General features: G+C 40.8%; 1 protein-coding gene across 1 annotated transcript in view; it reads right to left on the reverse strand.

Annotated features, from left to right (window-relative positions):
* PAPPA (pappalysin 1) overlaps positions 1-24886 on the reverse strand; it is a 306500-nt gene that overhangs the window by 80329 nt on the left and 201285 nt on the right. The window contains exons 11-13 of the mRNA XM_069073822.1: positions 12714-12827; positions 12294-12429; positions 10183-10396 (exon numbers count right to left, since the gene is read on the reverse strand). Coding sequence (XP_068929923.1) covers positions 10183-10396; positions 12294-12429; positions 12714-12827 — 464 coding nt within the window. The remainder of the gene's footprint in view (positions 1-10182; positions 10397-12293; positions 12430-12713; positions 12828-24886) is intronic.

Consider the following 24886-nt stretch of genomic DNA (forward strand, 5'->3'; position numbering starts at 1 on the left):
AAACATCTGTATCTCCTGTGGATTCCCATAGAATTTATCATCTGGTCCACAATTTAGGACTTGATTGCATTCTGTACCATACCATTTCCTCATGATGTTAGTTCTCTTTCTCCAGTAAAATCACAAGCTCTGTTTTCTGATGCTTCAACTTTGATTCTGTATTTGCATCTTCCAAGGCCCCTTCTAGAACAGGGCTAGGCACATAAGAGCATCTGGTAAATCATAGGATCATGAGGTTGTATATTTGCTGCTGAAAGGAACCTCAGAGATCATCTGGCCCTCCCATTTTACAGATAAGAAAACTGAGGATTAGAGAGGGGAAGAGTCTGGCCCAACTAGACAGCTGTTCAATATCTAAAGTGAGATCTGAAGCCAATTCTTGAGTCCCAGTCCAAAGCTCCACTCGCTACGCGCCTTGCTGCCTCACAACTTCTTGTGTCCTGATTCTGAATGGTGTTGTTGGATATTCCTCTGGCTGCATCTAAACATTAGATAACTGCAGTTGTAGAGGTTGCTCTAACAATCTAGGATGCCATGATTCTGTGAAGGAAGAGTAGGTCTTTGGTATGTTCCAAAGTAGGTACCTGAAAAGGATCAGTCTTCCACAGGGGGTATTTCTATGAACAAATAATGTTAGAGTATAGACCACAGAATGACAGGTTAAAGAACTCAGAAAGTTAGAACTGGAAGAGAACCCAGACCATTTGTTTTACTATTCAGTTGTTTTTCTGTTGTGTCTGACTCTCCTTGACCACATTTGGGAGAGGTGGGGCTTCTTGGCAAAGATACTGGAGTGGTTTGCCATTTTCTTTTCCAGCTCATTTTACAGATGGGAAAACTGAGGGAAATGGGGTTAAATGACTTGCCCAGGGTCACACAGCCAGTAAGTGTCTGAGGTCAGATATGAACAGGATACAGAATGTGAGGTTTGAAAAGGGATTTAAAGATCTCCTGGAGACATAATGAAAAGAACATTGGATTTGGAGTTATTTAGGGTTTAAATCCCAACTCTTCAATGTGGTTGAGCCTCAGAAATTTATCTTCCCTCTTTTAGATTTAGTTTTCTCTTCTGAAAAATGAAAAGGTCGGATTAACTGATGTCTAAGGTCCCTTCCAGCTCTAAGCCTTATGATTTTAAGACTTTTCTGAAGACTAGAAAGTAACTTGTCCAAAATGCATATTGAGTTGGTGGCAGAACTATGTCTTCTGAACACTTGATTCAGAGTGCTAAAAACCCAGAATTAAGGAACCAAGCAAACAAACAAACCCTAAAATCAACTCACCCCTCCCCCAAAAAAACCCAACTTGAAATGACAAGTTTATTCTCGTATTTCAAATGATTATTGTAGTGAGATATGATGTTACACACCCTTGAAAGGGAAGGCAACATGTATTAAGTAAAAGATAATGAACTATTTTGATTTCCACTGAAATTTCCTGATTTACACTGGCTTGGTCCTTTGAAACCCCAGGAAAAAGCCTTGAGACCCTTTCCACAATTCCTTGTAGCCTCTGAATTATACCATGTAGAGATCTCTAAGAGGTTGTAATTCTATAGTCAACATGAGAGGTAGTAAAACCAAACAATGCAACCGTTGACATTTTGTAAGCAAGTAAGACAGGAAAATAATAATAATAACCAAATGTTTTCAATGTAAATAGATCTGCTGTGCAAGCTACTGCTTTCCAGTCGGCTCCCCTGAATTACTTCCCTACCATCCAGCACTTCTCAATATGCAGTTGGCCAAAACACCTGGGTTCAATTCTCCAGCCTAGTCAATATATTCTGGGAACCCCTGGGAAAGTTGCATTCCCTCTCTGGGCTCTGGTGTTACCAAAAGGTTAATCAAGAGACTGCCCTCACAGCTGGCCACATTCCCAAATCTATCCCATCTCCCATGCTAATTGCCTTCTTTATACAGTGAGGGCTTGTCAGTGGCTCAAGTAGGGGTTGCAACTTTGTTGGAAAAAGTGGCTAGGTGAAGCTAACCCTCTATCTACATTATAGGCAACTTGATATTGTGGGGGAATAGAAAAGAACACTGAATTTGGATGATCTGAGTTTGAATTCAGATTCTATTTACTACCTGTGTGGCTTTGGCCATAAGTGAGTTTGAAATTCAACAGGTATTTCAGTGCATAACACTATGTTCCAGGCACTGCGCTAGGTGCTGGAGGGTAGATAGAAAGACATGCCATATCAGTCCCTGAAGAGCTTACATTCTATCAATGGGAGACATGTGTATGTACACATGCTTGTATGTACATATCCATATATACACACATGTATATATATATATATATATATATAATTATATGTGAAGCTTTTATGAAATAATGTGAGCATCAGTTTCCTTATATAAGTAGGAGGTGACCTCTAAGGTCCCTTTCAGCTCTGAATCCTATGACACATCCAAGCCTTTTCAGTGCTTGTCTCCTCAGTCCTACCAGTTCACGGATAAAAAGGAATTCCTATACTTACTAGAGGGCTGGATCATCTGACCTCTGAAGGCTTTTCTAACTCTGGCATTCTTTTATTTACAATTCATGACACTGAGAACACATGCTTTCCACCTTTAGGAACCACTGGACTACTAACTCTCTTGGGATATCTCTATAGTTCCCCAGAAACCTCTTCACCCTGGAATTTCACTCTATTCCTGGAATTCACTCATTAGAAGTACCCTCTGCACCTTCAGTGTCTCCCTCTGTTGTTTGTTTTTCATCCTGGAAAAGGACCGATGCAGTGATGTCTTGACTTGCCTGAAATAGGATTTAAGTGAGACAGAGCTGTGCAAAGTGGCCAGCCTCACTCTCTCCTCCAGAGTCTTCAAAGTCTAGCCGAAAGCCTGGTTCTGCCCACAGCCTTCATTTTAAGGAGGCTCAGGGCACTAGTATCTTCATTTCTTTCCAAATTGTACTCCGGATTCCTCCGGGACTTCCTCCACAACACCTGGCAGCTTTATCTCTCCTCCCACCCCTTTTCTGTGTAGTCTTTCTCTATTAGCATATAAGTTCCTTGAGGACAGAGGCTGTCTTTCTTTCTACTAGTATCAGTATTCTGAGAATTTAGCACAATGCTGTTAACACAGGAAGTACATAATGTATATTTCTTGAAAATTTAAAATGAAAAGAACATTAGGCCTGAAGTCATTAGACCTGAGTTTGAGTTCTGACTGAGAAATACAGGCTTGGCGAGCCTGGTTAACGCTCAACCTCTCTGAGGCTCATTTTCCTCATCTGTACATTGGGGATCATTATACTTGCATTATATACCTCATTGTGAGGGAAGCATTTCATGAATCTTAAAGTGTCAAAGAGATGTGAGTTACTATCTGTTTCTATTCTGTATTAAAAAGATAGCCAATTTTAGAAGTCTATCAAGTTCTTATTATAATATTGTTTTAAAAAATCTTTGGAATAAAATGATTTAGGCTAGGAGAAACGAATAACACTCCAAATATATGCTCATTGGTGGGGGGGAGGGGAGAGACAGAAATAAGGAGAGATGGAACGAGAGGGAGAGACAGGCAGAGAAGGAGAGAGAGAAGTACAATTCTACTTCTATGAATAAGAAATGGCCAATAGTAAGGAGGAGGAAGGGAGGCAGAAGGGAAAGTTGGAGGAGAAACAGGATTTAAAGGGAAACAGAATTATTTTGTCTGAAATTTTCCTGAGGAAAGCCCTCTCTCCCCTCCCCCCACCAGGTTAAACTATCAATGAAGAACTAATCAATTTTTGGTGTGGGTTTTAAAATGGGTTTACATTCCAACTTAAGCCAAGATTTTGAGTCAAATCTTTATTTGATCAGAAACAGCCCTCCCATTGGCAATCCAAATATATTTAAACCATTTATAACAAAGAATGACAAGGGGTGTTGTCTAGTTAGTAGAGAGAGGGGCCAGAAATCAAGGGGCTGGCAAGGTTTGAACTTCCAGATCTGCCACTGAATCACTGTTTGAATTTGCATGGTGGACTATTTTCTGCAATTATACCCTGTAGATGTAGTAGTAGTAGTAGTAGTAGTAGTAGCACCACCACATGGTATTATTATAAAATATTCAGAATCATTCAGGAGGGAAAAATATATATATATATATATATATATATATATATATATATATATATACACACATACATATTTTTTTTTTCACAAAATGCTCAACAGAAAATGAAAGAAAACAAAAGGTTATTCTATAGAGGCAGGTGACCTGAAAATTTATAGGAACGAGATAAAATGATCTCAATGTTAGGAAGGGATATTGGCCTTTACCATTGTTAATAGAGTCTAGGAATTGGCTCATGAAATAGAATTAATAGGAATAACAAGTTAACTATGTTAAAACTGCATCTCTGGTATTTTGCACCCCTGGGTAGGTTACTTAACCTCTTGGGCCTCACTCTCCTACTTGATAGTGAAAGGGAGTTCGATTAGAGTTATCTAAGGCCCCTTTTGACCTAAAGGTATGGTCCTTTGAACAAATGCATCTGTAGGTTTCTCCTTCATGCTTTTCACTGTCTCTAGTGTGAATACTTGAGAGGGCATTCCCTGACCTTTTGGCTAATTGGTGAACTATTCATGTGACCTAGAACAGCTTTATTCAGTGAGTAATGATTTTTAAATTACTTGCAAGAACCTAAGCAAACTCTGAGAACTGGGTTTGAGGTATTTCTCTGATTATTGAAGCAATGTTTAACACATCACACAATGCAGTGCCTATAGATGAATGCATACTTATATAATCAGGGGTTCTCAAAATACCCAGGTATTTCCAGTAACAATAAAAACCCCATTAATATGTATAGAGAATCTCAATATTAACAAAGAACTTTACACATATACAATTCCATATAATTATAGAATGGTCATGAAAAAATGGGGCATTCAGGAGCCACAGTGTATAGAGTGCTGGGTCAAGAGTCAGGAAGACTCATCTTCCTGAGTTCAAATTTGGCCTCAGATACTTACCAGCTGTGTGACCCTGGGCAAGTCACTTAACCCTGTTTGCCTCGGATTCCTCATATGTAAAATAAGCTGAAGAAGGAAGTAGCAAACCACTCCAGCATCTTTGCTAAGAAAACCCTAAACTGGGTCACAAAAAGTTGGACATGACTGAAAAATGATGGAACAAAATAAACACAAAATAATAATTAAAATATAGAACAAATTGCAACTCTAAGCTAAGGTATCTTCTAGCTCTAGAGTCTAGAGTTATGACTCTAAAGTCTAGAAGCTATGATGTAAGTTATAACATTATCTGTTTGTTTGGCAGTTGGGGGGGGGCGCTGAATCTCCTTAGTTATGCCAAGTTGGGAGTCCATTGGCCACTCATGGACTGGATCCCACTAATGCTTGGGATGAAAACTTTTGACATACGCTGTCTTTTGGACCTGATTTGGCTTTCCCTCCTAAATCAGTCTTGTGGTCCCCCTATGACTAGAGGCTCAATGTATTGGTGCTTGACTTAGTGTAGATGTCCAGTATTCTTTAAACCCCACTACAACTCAGAATTTCCACCCTTGAGTGAGCCACCCACCTCAGCCTCCCCAGCAGCAAGAATTACAGGCCTAAACCATCACACCTGGTATTACTATCATTTCTTAAAGAATGTATACAGTTTGCAGTATCTTATTTGGAGTATAAATGTGCTCTCACTCCAAGAAAAGTAAAGTAAAAAGTCTAGTATAAGAAATGGAGGAGTTGAAGGAGATATGGAGAAGGAAACGGAAAGTGGATCAAAGAAAGGGGAAACTTCCTTGAAAATTTTGAAGGGATGGAAGAGAGAATACTAAGATTGAGGTGGTACAGGGAAGAGGAAGGAGGCTTGGCTACTGATTTCATTTATTATTCCATAAAATGAGCATCCACTATATTCTGCAAATAGGCAGGAGAAGATTTTTAAGTAGATAAAGAAGGTAAGGGCAGAGGTAATAACCAATAAAATTACAGAGTTGGACAAGCCCATGATAACTCAAGGAAACCATGAGTAAAGTCCTTCATCATGATCTGCTGTCTCCTAGGGACCATTTTATATCACTCCCACCTGAGAGAATAAGCCTTTTACTCTCCTCACGCTTGGGAGGGAGTGTAAGCAATTCATTCTGGCAAGGGGCCTGAGGTCCTCCTTTGTTGGAAGTAAATCCCAAGTTTTATAAACAGTACAAGGTCACCCTGTGTCCCTGTCATGGACAGCATGCAGGCCTGCTGCCCCAGTCCCTGGAAGACTCATGAAAGAGCCCAGGAAATGGACTCAAGCCTGAAGAAGCAAAGCCAGTGGTGGAACAGTTTCAGGAACAAAAGCCTCAAAAGCCTGGGTTTCCAAAGGTTAGTTTCCTCCTCTATTATAACAGCCCTGCTTAAGCCAGGCTCCAGAGTCAGAGTATGTTTTTGTGAAGAAGGAATGAGGAAAATAAATTCAAATTAAAAAAAAGATTTTCTAAACACACAGTACTTCACATTTCATAACAAACTGTTCATTTTCTGCTTAAAACTGGAGGAGTGAAGGAAAACAGGGAGAATAAGAATAAGGTGCATACACACTCATGAACATTCAACACTTAACACAAGACTGCCCCCAGTCTCAGCCTTCCTCCTCTTATTGGCCTTTCAAAACCTTCGTCCTTCAGGTTTGTTCTCTCTCTCTGTCTCTGTCTTTCTCTGTTTCTCTCTCTCTATCCCTCTCTCTGTCTCTGTCTCTCTGTCTATTTCTCTCTCTTTGTGAGTCTCTGTGTGTCTCTCTATCTCTCTCTGTCTCTCTCTCTCTCCCCATCTAATCTGTGCACTGGGATTTGGCCAAACTTACACAACTGGACCTCTCATTTGAAATTTGATCTTCCTTTCTTTGGGCCTCTGAATTTATACAGTTTATTACACAGAGTGATCAGAGGCCTTGAATCTAGGTCAGAACACACTGACTGGATTGATTTAGCTATAGATATATTCCTCTGCCTCCTCCACCCCAGCTCCCCAACACCCTGTCTTCTTTGTCCTACCACCTCCACCTCCTCTACAAGTAAAACAAGAAAGACCTGAAAACTCAGACACCACCATCCACCCAACTCATTCCATAGACACACTACCAACTAGCTCCCCAAATGATTTTTGTTGTTCTTTGTTTCATAACTATCCACTCACTGGAAAAAAAAATAATGATCGTTACACTTAGAGCATTCATCCCATTATTTTTTCTGATTGCTGTGTGTCATTCATAGAGATGTTCCTTAGCCTTTCCAGTGTCTTACCTCCTCTCCCAAGCCCAAATCCTATCTGCTCTGTCAAATAGTGTTATATATGGCTCATGAGCAGCTGCAGAACACAATGATACTCAAGGATGCTGTATATATAGGAGTCAGGTCCCAGTGAAATAGTGCAACTAAGCAAGGCATTTTGTTTTCAAGCTTGAACAAAGGCAAGGCACTCATATCTTGGATAGTATCCCAAACAATATATAATCCAAAGCTTTCACATCATCATGATACCTTTTAATGCCCAAATATGAATGCGTAAAACTTTTCTTTGCTTTTTTAACTTTTCTTTCTTGTAGGTGGGGAGGATCACTTAGCTCTTTTGAACCATAAATTGTTAAGAATTGAAAAGGACCTTAGAACACAGAATGCTAGAACTAGAAGGGACCTCATCAGATCTTGAACCCAGTTTTTCTTAATTCAAACCCAGGCTAACTCTTTATCTAAGGCTGTATTGCCTCACATATGAACTATATTACTCAATATTTGTTGATTGATGCATTGACTAGTTGGTTAAAGATCACTACAAAGTTTGGGATCACCTTAAAATAAAGGTCCTGTGGACAAATCTGATGTCACATTAACTTTTCCCCCTTTTTTTGAAAATTTGCCTATATATTAGAATTTATTAGAGTCGGCATGGCATAGTGGACACAGAGCTGGACTCAGAAGATAAGACTTGAGTTCAAGTCACAATTCTGAAACACGCTGGTGGTCACCCTAGGCCAGTGCTTCTTAAACTGTGGGTAGAGACCCCATATGGAGTGGTGAAAAATTTGGCAACAGTAAAAGGTTTCTGAAAACTCAAGGATCAAAAATTAATTCAAAATCAAACACAATGAATCCAAGGTGTTTCTAGCAGCATTTGCCCTCAGGGCATTGTGCAATTTCATTGCAGCCTTGGTTCTGAACACAAAGCATGCACGCTTTGCACTGCACATGCCCTCATGCCACAAAATGCCAACAAATGCTGCTGCAACTTGAAGAGGGATCTAGAGTGGAAAAAGTTTAAGAAGCCCTGCTCTAGGCAACTCTGAAGCCATTTGGCAGAGAAGGTGTCAGCCTGACTTATTAAGAAGAAATTTCTGCATCCAAGAGTTTCTTATAACAGTGAAATCACAGGTTTAATTCTATTCCTTCATATAATATAGATATTTATGTTAAAAAAAACACCTATTGGGAGCAAAACATCATAGCAATCAATATTTAAGTGATTGCAACAGACTTTATACAACATTTGTTGGAAACAATGAATAAAAAACACTGGGGATTGTCAATAGGTCTCTTTATTTTGTCCTCTGTGGTAGCAGGTGAGTGGAAAAACTTGTATGTTCCTTGACACAACTCTCCTATCCTCTACACTCAGATGACAAAAATAATGAAGTCAAGCATTCTCATAAAGCAATCAGTCACTAAACACTGATCTCACAACCTCAGAGCCACGTCACACAGGACTGCTTTCTTTCCTTTAATAAGTCATTCAACGGACATTCATAAAGCCCCTACTGAGCCCTAAGCTAGCCATAGCACAATATTGGAATGAAGACAAAACCTTGTCTTTTACCCACAAAACTTTGTATTTATCATTCCAGAAAATAATTGTTAGAGTAAGTCATTAGGAGGGAACTTGCAACCTAGACTGTTAGAATATAGAACACTAGCGCTCATAGAGTTCTTCCAGAACACAAACAGAATATCAACTAAAGTGTTGGAATTTAAAGGAATTCTTAGGAGGAGGAGGAAGAGAAGGTGGAGGAGGAGGGGGAAGAGGAGGAGGAGGAGGAGGAAGAAGAAGGAAGAAGAAGAAGAAAAGGAGGAAGAAGGAAGAAGGAAGAAGAAGAAGAAGAAGAAGGAAGAAGGAAGAAAGAAAGAAAGAATTCAGGAAACTAGAGCCAAAGGAGGTGGAGTGAATTGCTAAGGGTCACACAGTGAGTTAGAGGCAGAGTTGGAACAAGAATCCAAGTCAACCTAATGAAGACCGTAATCAGAATCAAATGAAAAAATGTTTGTTAAGCTACTTTGGAGGTAGGAGAGCTGGAAGGGCAAAGAGCAAAACACATCTATCATTACTATCAAAGGGTCACTTTGGATTAGACTAAAATCAATCAATCAATTAACAAGCATTTAATCCTACAAGAAAGTGATAGGCAGTTAGGTGGCACAGTGATTAGAGTTCCTGATTAGAGTCAGAAAGACTCATCATCCTGAGTTCAAGTCTAGCTGTGTAAACCTGAGTAAGTCACTTAACCCTGTTTGCTTCAGTTTCTTCACCTGGGAAATGAGCTAGAGAACAAAATGACAAATCACTCCAGTGTCTCTACCAAGAAAACCTCAAATGGGGTCATGAAGAGTAGAACCCAACTGAACAATAACTGAACAACAACAGAAAGTTATGCTTAAAAGAATTAAAGAAAACATCATAAGCAAATGACTGGTACACAAAACCAGGTCTTCATCTGGTCATATCTGAAATATTAATATTTCTAGAGACTCTCCCACAGATTATGAGAGTTCTTTGGGGTCACACTTTGAGGAGTCCTTGAATAGAGACGGAGCAGTTATTCTGTCCATCACTAAAAGGCAGAAGACTCTGGGGTGAAGCATGGTCAATGTTGACATTTAGCCTGGGTCTCCCCCCATCACTTGCTTTCCTCATTTCCCAGAGGATGTATGTATTCACTTGGGATTAAATGGAGAGCCTCCTTACTTTGTAACAAATCAATAGGACACCATCTCTTTCTGATTAAGTAGTAGGAATATTGGGACTTTTCTCAGAATTATAAAAGACCACTTAGGTTCATTTTCCTTCCCATCAGTTTCCTGTTCTGACATTCTGAGGTTACAAACCAGAGAGGGCAGGGAAACCATTTGTTAGGGGTGGGGAAGAAACTGAGAGGGGAGGGGGGAGGGGGGAGAAGCTGGAATTGACAGTGTTACCTCTGCTCAGCCGGGCTGTAGGTCTCCCCTCTCTGACAGCTGCTGATGGTGATGGGGTCAAAGTTGTAGAAGGAACGGAGGGCCACCCCAGAGATGGCAACCAGCGGTGAGCTAAAACTCACAAGGACAGCTCGGCTGTGGTAGAAGGGGTGGCTGAGGTCATGGATCACTGGGATAATCAGGGGATTGCTCCTGCAGCTTAGAACATGGACACCTGTCAGGGGAGTGGAACAGAGAGATGGAGGGGAGGACACTCATTAGTCAATGCTTTTCACACACTCCCCAAAGGCCCTTTCCAAAGCTTCCAGACCCTTTTATGTCACTACACAAAAGCCCCATTTGTGCAGCTGAGGGGGATTTCAAGTTTGATTGAAAGTTGGTTTTTTTTGGGGGGTGGGGGGGTTAGCTTGTTTTGGTCTGAGTTTTTTGTGCATTAAAAAACACCCCCCCAAAAAAAACCCTCTCCAATTCCCTTCCACTCTCACTTCCTAGACTAATGAATATTCTCTTTCCTCCACTCTTTCTACTCACCTACATCCAGTTTCTCTTTCTCCTATCCATACCCATCCATCAGCATTCACTATAGTAACTTTCTTCTTCATCCCCTTCCCTTTGGATTCATGCCCTCTGTAATACCATTCTTCAGATGGTCCAATTCTTCTCCACCTTCACTCAAATAAGAGAAAGGCTTTTCCCTGACCTTGTTTACATGTCTCACTTTCCCCTTCCCTCTCAACCTGGCCCTATGACCTACACTGCCTCTGTGTTTGCCACAGCAAACCCTGCTGACAAGAGTGGAATGGGGAAGTGTGGAAGGGGCACATGTGAGCATGCAGCTCTATTTGAGGACTCAATGAGGAAAGACTGAATTCATCAACCAAACAAGACATCCAACAATTATAACAGAAATTGCATTCACAGGTTTAGCTGCATCAAAGACATCTAATGTCCAGACATCTTTGCCCAGAACCAAAGACAACAAAACAACAATTTTTTTTAATGTGCTTCCCCCCCCTACCAAGATAGAGATCCCCTATGAATTGATAGGCACATGGTAGTTTTCTTTCTCTTTTCTATTTATTATTTTCTCTTTTACCATTTAGTGGGCAAAATTCCTCCCTTCTTATTTGGCTTCTACCTGACCCTGAAACGACCTCCTTGTCTGCCTCCCTCCCACAGGCCTTTTGAAATGAGCTCTCTGTGGAATGGTGCCGGTTCCCGCTTTGAAGCAGGGGCTGCCAGAGCAGCGTCCGCCTGGAATTCCAAACACTTTGGAATTGCAAGGCTGAAAGTCATCCATTTCCCCAATCCCTTGATTACTGCTAGCTTGCCAGAAGGGCTAGGGGCTGAGGAGAGGTTGGGGGTGGGGGGTGGGGCAGTGTAGGGCCAACAGGGTGGTGATATCAATTCACCTCCTGCTAGGCAGATACTCAAGGGGCCTTGCAGTCAACACTAGGCTAATTGGGCCCCTTGGTAGAGAGGTATAGCTTCTCAGGAGCTATAGAGAATCCTCCCAAAGGCAATCGACTAGGGACAATCACAGATATGATTTACGTGTCTCAATCTGTGTGTGCCCCAGGATGGGAGGTTTCATCTACCCTCCTGTTCTTATCATTGCTTTCTCTAGGAAGGTTATGGTCAATTATTACTACTGATTGGGCACCCGGTGCATAAAGAGCCCTAAGATGGTTTTGTGGGGACAGAAAAGGACAAAATTGTTATCCCCAAGGAGTTCACAAAGACTTTATGAATTGAAGGAAAATCTTGGACTGAGAGTCAAGAGAACTTAGCTCCAGTTTTGACTCAGCTATGAACTAGCTACTGGTGTCGAGCAAGAAACTTCTCCATTCTGGGCCTTAGCTTCCTCTTTTATAAAATGGGAGGTCAACTAGATAATCTCTAAGATTTTCTAGTTCTAATATTAATTAATATGAACTTAACATGCATACCTATATACAATAGGTATAAGTGAATTCCACAAAAGAAAATTAAGTATTTGTACAGTTGTACATATATATGAGTATAAATAATATACATATACATACACCTGTATCTATACATGCATACGTGTATGTATGTAACTACACATATGTTTGTTGTGTATATCATACCCAGATCATGAATTTGTTCTTTCGTATCAAATAGCTGAACACTGATTGTCTCCTGTTTCTGGTCCAAATAATTTGTCCCATCAGTCACCAAATGGACAATAACTGCTGTGGCTACCATTGGCTGGGAAAAGTAAGCCTGTGAGAGAAGAAGACATGAAATTAAAGTTGTTTGTTTGCCAAGACTTTACTAAGGAGTATGATTCAGTAGGGAGGGAGAAACAGAAAGCAAAGAAGGGCTGAAAAGGACTAGAAATGTTCTCGGTCAAAGCCAAATTCAAAGAAGCCTCACATTCACAAGGATACAATATTTCCTCCAACATGGATTCCCTTAATGGGTAGATCAGTGTATAAAAATATGGAGCCATTGACCCAACAGAAGTGCATTTGGAGTTTTAAAGGATTTTCATCCCAGTCTCTTACCCTGAGCCAGAAAGTGGTCTGAGGGTTATATGAGTATTGGTAGTTGATTGTGCAAGGATACCATGCATGTTGAGACACTTCTTCACTCAAGTCCACCACTTTGGTTCGACACATCTGGAAAAAGAAAGATGCTTTGAAATCAGTCACAGGTATACTTCTGTATGTCCCATAGATCACAAAGGGAAAAATGTGTGTGTATGCATGGGCATAAATGAGCTTTGGGCGTACATACATACACAGCTTAATCTCAATTGCTGGTATCAGTACTTCTTCCAGCTCAGCTCAATACCCAGAGGTACCATAGTGAGATGTAGTGATTTTTTGTTGTTGTTGTTTATTTGGATGGTTAATAATAAAAAGATTCATTTAGAGATGGGTTAGGATTTTAGAAAAATGCTAAATTTCTTTCTGAATGGGTAAATGATCTCTTTCCATTATCCAAGGCAGGTTACAAAAAAATAATAGTAAAACTTTAAATAACAATAAAAAAGAAAATAGTGGGAACATATTTCCTAAAGAAGAATTCAAGAACATGTATGAATGGATATATAATTAATTTTTACAATATATGTATATACCCTACATATATATATGTATACCCTGTAAATATATGTATCCCCTGTAAACACATATACTAATGTATACACACACACATTTCAACACATCAAAGATCTGTAATTTTGTTGGTTTGAGTATTTCCTCTACTGACACAGATTCCAAACCTTCCATGCCTTAGCAGCTGGTCTTAACATGAGTTGCCATGACTAGAAAATTCATCATCCTATAACCAATCTGATGATGAAGTTCTGTAAGCTCAGCTAGGCTGGTTCTCAGATGATGTCATACTTCCAGCCTTTCTATCCTGGTGGAAGTGGTAGTGGTGGTAGTAGTAGTAATACAAGAGTGGTGCATGTCTAAAAGTTTATCCATTAAGTTACAGATATTTTTGGCCATAGTAATTGATGATAGTGGTTATCTAACGCATATTGGAGTTCTGTAATCAGTAGAGTGAGTATCTGCATGAAAGAAATTGTATATCCTTGAGGTAACAAATTATGTAATATGTAGACATATATATGCCTACATACATACATTCACACATGTATAGACTTTCAAAAAATGGCATTAAAATCCTTAAAGATCCTCAGAACTTGTGTATATGTCAAAAGAACTCTTGTCCTTGACAACTCTTCCTTATAATCAATCAACCAACAAGCATTTAATTAATAGCCAACAAGCATTTTAGTAATGATGAAACTCCATCAGCTCAGATGTGCCAGATGCTGTGATAGGTTCTTGGAAACTAAAGATAAAGAGATGGTGGTCACCCTCTAGGAACTTACACAAGCCTTTAACTGCCAAGATTCTCTTGCAAATTTAAATTCATACAGTTTCATATTATTTATTCAGAATAATGGTGATTTATGTCTCCACCCACAGAAAAGACAAACATGTTACAATTTCCCACAAGTCTAACTGCTGTACAAAGTTAACCATGTTTGCATAAGTTTCTGCTCTGATCCCTTATCCTTTCTCTGCCAAGCAAAACTGTTAGCTTTTGCCCTGATCTCTTTTCCTTTGCATCATTTGAATACCAACAAAACATTTGTAAATAAAGAAATATAATAAGCTATAAAATTGTGGGATAAAATGACTCTTTGGCATTGGTGATATATTATACTATAGAACTAATCACTGTATAGGTAATAAAAAGGTAGATTTAAAATGATACAATTGGGGGGTGGAGCCAAGATAGCAGAGTAAAAGCAAGAACTTCTCTGAACTCCCACCCCAACCACCTCCAATACCTGTAAAATATGACTTTAAACAAATTTTAGAGCTACAGAACCCACAAAGAGATGGAGAGAAACAAATCTTCCACTGAAGGGTCTATTGCACCCAGCTGGGAGCTAAGCACTGTTTGTGTGAGCCAGGCAGTCCCAGTCCTGGGGCAACCCAAAGACTACCCAGAGCAGACTTCAGGAGAGTGAATCACCAGCAGCTGTGGCAGTTTCCAGACTTCTCAACCCATAAATGCCAAAGAGAAAGTGAAAGGTCAGTGGGGAACTCTGCTAGAACTGGGTGATGTGATGGAAGAGCATGATCTGGCCCCTGGCCCTGGGGCGAGAGGTGGCAGAGGCCTGGTGGCTGCAGCTGCTGCTGTGTGGCTGCCTCAGGAGCTCCTGGCCTGAAGATTGTACGGGGACAAAGCGACCATTCAGAGCATAATTGCTCTTGCTTTGACCTGTGTGCATCTGGATTGTGGTCTTGGGTGGTGGTCCTGGGGTGTGTGGCCACTGTGCCAGAACTTGAGGTGTCTGTAGAGAGGGCACCCTCCTCATAGCTCTGACAACATTTGCAAAAAAAACCCCAACAATTTGGGACACAGCTCTCTCCACTCTGGAAGCAGAGTTCTACCATGGCAAAGAGCTCAAAAGTCAAGTAATTGACTGGCAAGATGAACAAGCAGAAGAAGCACAATCAGACCATAGAATCCCTTTTTTGGGGACAAAAAGGATCAAAACATGGAACCAAAAGAAGTCAACAAAGGCAAACCTCCTGCATCAAAAGCTTCCAAGAAAAATATGAATTGGCTATAGGCCATGGAGGAGCTCAAGAAGGATTTTAAAAATCAAGAGAAGTGGAGGAAAAATCGGGAAGAGAAATGAGAATGATGCAAGAAAATCATGAAAAGTTAGTCAACAACCTGCTAAGGAGACCCAAAAAATACTGAAGAATATAACACCTTAAAAAATAGACTAACTCAAATGGCAAAAGAGGCCCAAAAAGCCCATGAGGAGAATGCCTTAAAATGATAGAATTGTCTTAGAGTTAATCAGTGTAAATGGGCTTTAAAGTATTACTACAAAACCAAAAATGCACCTAGATGGTGCAGTGGATAGAATGCCAGGCCTGGAGTCTGTTAAAACCTGAGTTCAAATCTGATCTTGGATGCATACTAGCTGTGTGACCCTGGGCAAATCATTTAACCCCGTTTGCCTCACTTTCCTCATCTGTCCAATGACCTGGAGAAGGAAATGACAAACCAGTCCAGTATCTCCACCAAGAAAACCAACCAAAATGGGTCATGAAGAGTCAGATATGACTGAAACAACTGAAAAACAACAACAATAAGATATAAATTTTAAATGGATTCATTAAATCATTTCAAGGATATAAAGCCATTTGGTGGTGATACAGATTTAGAACATTGTAAACAACACAGAAGAATCAGAAGGCCCAGATTCATATCCTGACTTTGTCATTTATTAATTATGTGATATTAGGGAAGTCATGTAACCTCTCTAGACCTGTTTCCTCACATCAAAAACATGGGACTTGGAATCACTGATCTCTGAAGTTCTCTCTAGCACCACTATTATGAGAGTTAGTGATACATGGCAAATATAAGGCAGAGGTTTATCTGGATAAGCATTTACCTGGAAGATGGGAAAAATACTGGTAATACAAACATATGTGTACACACACACACACACACACACATCAGTGATAGTTTCTAACATTTTTCTCAAAGAGTCATTGGAACTGATAGAAAGGAAAGAGAAGAAGGAAAGGAAAAAGCATTAATTAAACACCTACAATGTGCCAGATTCTGTGTGGAGCACTTTGAAAAGATCTCTTTTAATGCTCACAACAACTCTGAAAGGTAAGTGCTATATACCCATCTGTAATGGAAATGCAAATTTAAAGATCTTCCCTGCCCCTAGGCTAAAGTGCACCTGAAGCCTGGGGTGGGAGGCTTGTTTTTCAGTAGATACTTTTTGATTGGCCAGTGGGTCCAAAAGGTTGTTACATTCTCTGAGCCAGGAGAAGGCTATATAAGCCCTGATGTGTAGCTTTGTTTTGGGGGCTCACTTTGAGAAGTGTTGTGTGATTTGATCTGGATTCTGGGAAGCCGTTGTCCAGAGTCCCCCTGGCTTTGAAAAACCCAGATGTTGAAACCCAGATGTTGACTGGGTATGGATGTAATGGCTGGACAGTTTGGAAAGCTGTCTTCTTGATCTGTTTCTGTCTTGATAATTCTGCCTGTATACTTTGAAGTTCGGAGTGCTGACCTTTTTCCCCTGAACAAGGTAAACGATATATGGTCTGACTGATTAAAGTAAGCTCGTTAACCCATTTTGAGTTGCTTTCCTTTATCAAAGCAGATCCAAGAACCTGTGTTGGTAGCAAACCCCGAGGACGCTTGGGGTCCTTGCTGCTACACCATCTTACAGCTGAAGAAACTGAGTCAGACAGATGGTAAAGACTTGCTTACTTTAGTACATTCTAAATATTAAAGTTTTCATTACAGATTAAATGCTTATTGGTTACTAAAGTGTGTACAGTATACATTTTACTGAAATATCCTTCATGTATATATTGTTGTATGTAGACTCCCACATACAGTTAATGTTTTACACAGCAAATTCCTTTGTTTATTTAACAAAATTATTATATGCTTACTATGAGTAAGGCATAATGCTAGAAATGTCTAACAAATGAGCACATGAGGTGAATCAGTCATGTAAGGGGATTCAGTATCTTTTCTGTCTCCATTTGTAATGTCCAAGTCATTTCAGTCAGGCAGGCAGCAAGGGTTTTATTAAGTGTTGTACTAAACATAAGGAGTACAAATAGAAACAGAAAGACAGTCCCTGCCCTCAAGGAGCATATATTCTAATGGGGGAGGACAACACATAAAAGTGAGTTGAAAGGGAGAGAGGGTTGGGGTAGAAGATACCTGGTCCAGGGGCATGGTAGGTATAGAAAAGTTTTGTGTAGATGAAACAGCAATGCTCCCAGGAGAACAATAAAGACATCTTTGGCCTGAACCTCCTCCTTAAACTGGAGGGTCTGAGGTGAACCAGCAACAGAAAGTGAGGCCTCAGAGGTGGACAGGACTTCTAGTTTGAGAAGTAGTCTGGGGTGGAGTGAACCTCCAGGGTGAAGATGTTTCTATGCATTCATAGGAAAAGTCTTGAGAATACAGCTCTACACTCTGGAGAGAGATGTCAGTGGGTTTTTCTTAAGCCTCCAAAATGAATCTAAGGCCATGGGTATAAAAAGCTATTCACCCCAGGAGGATTTTTCTCCGCAAGGGGGAATATATACACACACACATACATACATACACACACATAATACATACACACACCCATATATATGCACACACTGATATACATGCACATACACATGTACATATGCACACATATGTGCATGCAAACACACATGCACATGTATGTGTGTGTCCCAACTTCCATCAATAATAGGTTAATTTGAGAAGTCAGGGCAATCCACAGCCATGTGTTTCCATCTTAGCTCAGCAAGGATGGTTAAGACAGCTGAGTTCTGAAGGTGAAAAAGCAGTAGCTGAAGCTTATAACTCTAAGGAGGGCACCGGTCTCTCTTCTGTGCTGGGCTACCAGTAGCCAACATAAAAACAGGTAGAAGTCAGACTTTTACTACCTATGTTAGTGACCATCCCTCTGGTGATACTATTTGTGCATAAACTTATATAGTGTTAGAGGAAGGAGAGGAGACTGCTAAGACTTAGTAGAAAAGCAGGGAACCTGAGAGGGAGGTCTATGTATTATTCCTGGGTGCCTTTTACCATATGGCTCTGTATTTTCCCTCTGCTATTTGCATGGGCTGTCAGAGCCTGCTTGGCCATGCTCCTGAGCTGCCCAAGACACAGAAAACACCAAAGGCCTGTTGGTGATGATTTGCGTAACAAGGTCAGAGACAACCCCATCCTTGACAGTTCTTCCAAGTCTTTTCCTCTTCCCTAGAGCCTGTCAATGTCAGAGGCATGGGGACCCTGATGTACAGCTTAGAATTAAAAAAAAAAAATGTTTCCTCTTTTAAACCTTGAATAAAAAGAGACATTTTAAACAATGCCAGGGCACTGCAAAGACAAACCCAGAGACATTCTTCAAAGGATCCCCTGGAGAAAATGGAACGCAGTGTGTTGCCAGTCTGCAGGTAAAACTGTAGCAAAGAAAAAGGCTTGAGGGACCAGCCATCTGATTGGCTAGAAGTGAGGTAATGGTTTCAGTCATTCAGCTCTCTAAAGGCCTCGTGCAAAGGAATCTATGGGTAACCAGCTTTAATGGGCTGGAAGACGTTTTTGAATTTATTTTTTCTAAAAAACAACTGGGCCCAAGCTTCCCTGAGACTTGCCAGTGGGTAGTGTTACATTTTACAACAGTGTAAGACTTTACATAAACTATCTTTGGCATTTGAAATGCAGTCCAGCAATTCGACATGTATCATTTCAGAATTCTTCCTCATGTTTTAAGCTGCCTTAGTCCTCAATGGAGCATGGTTGAGGACACCACTGTAGTCAGGGGGAATTATCTGTCCACATCTAACATCTTCATGGTCACAGAACTCTCTGACATGAACAAAGGCCTCTTATTGCTTTAATACAGTTAGCCCTTATCTTCCTTGGTCTATCAGGACGCAGCTTTAGAGAGACATGCCGCCAATATTTTCTCTTTTGTTGTTTTGTTTAGTTTTGTTTTTGTTTTCAGCCTGGCTAGGATTATAATCAGAGACGATCAACCCAGATCAAAGAGTAGGAAACCAATCCAGCTGAATCTTTGCCCAAAGTCCTGACCAATTTCAAACACATCTCTGGTGTGAGAGTTCCATGCAGATATCCCTTCAGTGAGGTGAATGGGCATAGTACCTTCTTTTCCTAGTACATTTACTTACAACCCTGTACATCTCCCATTTGGGAATGGTGGAATAAGCCCACAAATGAAATTGAATTGTAGTTTCCCCCCGCCCTCTGGTCACCTAAAGAGCACCTTTCAGAAGAAAGTTTTATGATGTTTGACTTTTCATCTAGCAGCATTTCAATTAGGGATGGAAGGGAATAAGCATTTCTATAGTGCCTACCATATCCTAGACACTGTATTAAGCACTTTTACAAATATTATCCAATTTGATCTTTATAACAACCCTGGGAGGTAGGTGCTATTATTAGCCCCATTTTATAGTTGAGGAAACTGAGGCAAATAGAAGTTAAGTGGCTTGACCAATATTATACTGCTACTAATTGTATGAAAATGGATTTGAACACAGGTCTCAACCTCAGACCCGGCACCTTACCCACTTTTCCATTAGCTACCTCTCTTAGGAATTAGAAACTAGTACTTGATTTTAGTTCCTCATCTGTGTCTCTAAGAATTTAAGAAAAACAGGGGTGGCTAGGTGGCACAGTGAAAAGAGCACGGACACTGGAGTCAGGAGGACCTGAGTTCAAATCTAGCCTCAGACACTTAATACTTACTAGCCCTGTGACTTGGGCAAGTCACTTAACCCCAATTGCCCTGCCCTCCCCCCTCCAAAAAGAAAAAAAAAGAACTTAAGAAAGAAACTTAAGACTGGGAGTGACCTGAGAGGTCATCTAATTCAATGTTTTATCCAATGCAAGAATGTTTCCAACATTATCAAGCTTTTACTTGAATACCTCCTGTGACCTTTTAAAGTTCACTATCATTCAAGGCAACCCCATTTCATCAGAGGCCAGCTCTATTTGGTAGAAAGTTGTTCCTTACATTGAGTTGAGATCTAGATTCCTTCGAAGCTCAGCTTAAGCACCACCACATGAGGCATTTCTTTATCATGTACCAACTAGTGCCTTCTCCCTCCAATGAATTATCTTCTACTTTATATAAAATTGTCTGTATATTGTTGTTTCCTGATAAAATGTAAACTCCTTCCAGGGAGGGACTGTTTCATTTTTATTTTATTTATTTATTTGGCCAGCAACTAGCCCAGTGCCTAGCAAATAGTAGGCACTTAACAAATGCTTATAGATGGATTGAAATTCTTCCCTATTAATTTCTCCTTATTGATCTTCATTCTGCCCTCTGGAGTCACTTAAAATTAGTTTGTGCCCTCTCTCAAAAGACACCCCTTCAAAAAAGAAAGTAAATCTCCCCTATTTCCTACCCCATCTCCCCCTTCCATCAGTCTTCTTTTCTCAAACCTGAGTAACCCCTGTTACTTTGACGAATCCTAACCTAATTTTCATCATCTTGGCCACCATTTGTTTTTCATTCTCTCTCTCTTTTTCTGCTTGACCACCTAGCTAGTCCAAAGAACAGAAATACAACTTGATACTATTACCACCAGGTTTATAGTTAGCATACAAGCTACCTGCTGGGGACTGGGGGGGAGGTGGAGGAAGAAAGGGAGAAAGAGAGAGAGAGAGAGAGAGAGAGAGAGAGAGAGAGAGAGAGAGAGAGAGAGAGAGAGAGAGAGAGAGAGAGAGACAGAGACAGAGAGAGAGAGAGAGACAGAGACAGAGAGACAGAGACAGAGAGAGAGAGAGACAGAGACAGAGACAGAGAGACAGAGACAGAGAGACAGAGAATACAAATGTACTAATCTACTTCATCACTGACCATTTCCCATTAGTTGGTCTATTCCTAAGAGATAAAGCAGTACACTGATAGTTTTAGGAACTAACCCTGCCCAGAACTGAAGGGCTGATTATGAGTGGCATGTGACAGAGCTATAACTATTTTCTATACTGGAAGACAAAAAGCTAGAACCTTTTCCAAATGTAGCAATTCAGGAGAAGCTGACCCCAGGCACCTTGGAATATACTAATCATGAGTAAGGCAGATAAGAATGAACACAGAGGTTGGTAAAAATTCCTTTGGTGTCAGGGGCTGTACTTAGGGACTTATCAGTCTTTCTAGTTATTTCTGTCTACATGTCTCCCCTTCTTCCTCAGTGGGAAGGGGTTTAGTTAACTAGCCTGCATTACTATTCAATAAACAGTTTCTCTTTCTCTCTCTCTCTCTCTCTCTCTCTCTCTCTCTCTCTCTCTCTCTCTGTCTGTCTGTCTCTCTCTCCTGGACCAGATCAATGTAAGGGACTTCTAACATTGAAGCCTCCAGTACTGATGTCAATCTGTCACTTACAGTCTTAGAGAGTTGCTAGGAGTACAGAGAGGAACTTAACTGTGGTTATATAGCTTGTAAAAGTGGTCAGAAGTAGTACCCAACCATTCTGTCCTCTAAGGCTACCCTTCTATCCTCTATACCAAACCGCCTTTTAAGACTGCTCCTAATTCCTTCTTAATCCTCTGGTCACAAAACACATGCTAAATGATTTTTACCACTGAGCTCATCCACCAGTGAACATGCTGGTCTCTGCTCATCCTTTTCCCTTCATATATGTCCAAGGTGATTGCGTGACTTCCTGTTTAGCTCCCAATTCCCCTGACTCCTTTTAGGATTAGGACAGTAATCTGCCTAGGTCTTTTCACTGCCTAGGCCTTTTCACTGTTTGACTTTTCACTATTTCCCCACTATGTCTTTATCTTGCAAGGCTCATTTAATAAAATGGTCTTCATGAAATTAGCAGCTCAAAAATTTTGCAATCTTAGGCAAATATCAGCACTAGAGTCAGTGTAGGGCAGTAAGGAGAGTGCTGGGGTTAGTATTAGGTAACAGAGGCTTAAGTCTAGGCATTGTCTCTTCCTAGAGAAAACCAAAGAGATTCTCTGAGCCTCAGCTTCCTTATTTACAAGGGAGGCATATGGATACCTGCCCTGTCTGTCTCCTAGACTTATGGTGAAACTTATGTGTTGGTACATTTGCGTGGTTGCTGTGAAGAAAACACCCTGTAAAACTCAAAACACTAAATAAATACTTATTATCATCAGCCAGTAAGAAAGATTGTTCCCCACAAATAGATAGTAGTTTTATCATCGTTGTTCTTTCTCTTACTTTTTGTTGTGATCGGGTTGACAAGAAACTATTTAAGTGAGAAACAAAGGAAAAACACATTGAATTAGAAGACAGGGGATCTGGATTTGGATACAAACTTCATCTTGGTGTGACTCTGGCCAAATCATTTCACCTTCTGTCCACTTCAGTTTCCTTATTTGTAAAATGAAGTGTTTGGACTTCAATGCATTCCAAAGGTTCAAGGTTCAAAGGTTCAAGCGCTAGGATTCCATGATCAGTTTCAGAGTAGGTTCTTTTGAGTCCATTTTGCTTTTATATATAGTATGATGGGGAGACTAGATTCCCACTGCCAACTGATAACTAACCAGCTAGTCACTTCCTTAGGCAAAAGCCACTCCATGTACTTATATTGTGCTTTCCTCCTCTCTAAAAGGAGGGGTTTGGCCTAGATAATCTCTAAAATCACTTTCAATTCTCAAATTCTATGATTCAATAAACCTATGTCAAAGCCACTGTGTGGGCTACTGAAGAGAGCTGTCTATATTGTATTGGGCTCAAAAATTAAATGCTCATGAAAAAAAGTGGGGGAAAGGGGATGGGTATGGTCTTATTTGCCTCCCAGTCAGCTTAACTTCTGAATCGAATTTTCTCAGTTTTACAGGGTCGGAGGTTGGTTTTGCAGCTGCCCACCCTTGCCAAGACAACCCAGAGAACAAGAAAAGCAATCCAGACTCATCATCACCATTAATAAAAGTTGTGTGTGTGTGTGTGTGTGTGTGTGTGTGTGTGTATGTGTGTGTTTAGTTGGGGATTCAAGGGAGTTCAGAAGGATGGTCCAATTCTCTTTGAGCTAAAAGATCCTTCTACACAGCAAGTTCTGGTGAAAAGTCTTGTTTGTCTTCAGTCTACTAACCAGATAGGACAGGGGGACATGAGTGGCCTCTTCTGGTATAAGGGGAGCATTTGTCCACTGGATAAGTGACCAGTTATGGCAGCCAGCACCAAATCCTGTCCTCAAAGGCTGCTTTCAATTAGAGGAGTTAACGATGTCTTGCTTTCAAAGGGTTTTTTTAATCCAGTTTATCTTCCACCCACACACGTTGTACACAAAGGCAGAGAGACAGAGAGAACAAGAGGGGAAGGAGCTGTGGTATTTTCCCACACGAGGGAATGCCATGCGGTTTCTATTGAGTTCCCCTTTGACAGATTTATGCCGTCCTTTGTCAATCACAGGAGGGGGGAAGTGCTCACCAAACCTCCAGCCCATCCTCTCCAATTTCCTCTTTCTACCCAAAGGGACCTGGGAATGTGCCACAGAGAAAGGGAAAAAAAATGAAATACAGAAAGGAGGGAAACACACACACAGACACACAGACACAGACACACACCAATCAGGGTTTCCCAATGTGTCTCCTTAGGCCAAATGTTAGCCTCAGTTACGCAGGCGCAGCTCCAGTTGACTTCACTGGGAATTGAGCAGGCGTAAATGGGGCAGGAGTTGGCCCCTTTCACTTAACCCCAGTGGACCTTCAAACACCAGGCAGCTCCTGAGTGTATTAGTGGACTTAGAAAATACTCCATTTGGGGTGAAGTGTAGCAACTAAAAAGATAAGGAAAAGAGGAAGGCTGGCCCCTGTTTCCTTCCCCTCCCACACAGACTGGTTTAGGAACAGCTGATTTCCTAAATCAGAAGGCCAGAGTAACCATGTGGAAGTCCTAAAAGGAGTGAATAATTCAGTCAAAATCATGCTGGATGGACAGAAGAGATCTGAACTTTAGTCTAACTCAATGTATGTATAGCTCGAATTAGTTCAAGGGATGTCACAAGTCCATACCTACTTCCAACCCAAGCCAGAACAGTTACCCCACCACTCCATCAATCAATCAGGTATCACAGGAAATACAAAAAGAAAGAGGTCAGATTTGAATTTAGGAAAATTAATCTTCCTGACTCTAGGCCTGGCCCTCTATCCACAGGGCCACCAGTAGGTACTTAATAAATGTTTATTATTGATTTATTGAAGGAGGTGGTTTGAGCTTGTCTGGGAAGGGAACTCGGAGTTCCAAAAGGCAGAGTTGAGAAGGGAGAAAGCCAAGACCTGGGAGACAGCCTGTATAAAGTCAATGAGACTAAAGATCCATAACAACTATTTACAGAGTTTCTGTTTGAAGATATTTAGTAAAGGAAAACTGGTTGGCTCCTGAGAGGCCTGCTCCACATACACTATCTCCCTTCCCCAGGTACTCTGTCACCAGGTGACATTGGTCTCCTTGCAGGTAATAGAACAACATACTCCATCTCTCCACTCTGGGCCCTTTCACTCACTGCACCCTATGTGCGGAATGCTCTCACTCCCTATCTTTCCCTCCTGGCTCCCTAGGCTGCCTTCAAGTCTCAGCTAAAAGTCCATCTTGCAGAAGATACCATTTCAGATTCCCTTCAATTGTTAGTGCCTG

This window comes from Petaurus breviceps, unplaced genomic scaffold (genome assembly GCF_028583685.1).
Source record: "Petaurus breviceps papuanus isolate PSGF00001 unplaced genomic scaffold, PetGlider_PUasm1.0 90879, whole genome shotgun sequence".
NCBI classification, from domain to species: Eukaryota; Metazoa; Chordata; class Mammalia; order Diprotodontia; family Petauridae; genus Petaurus; species Petaurus breviceps.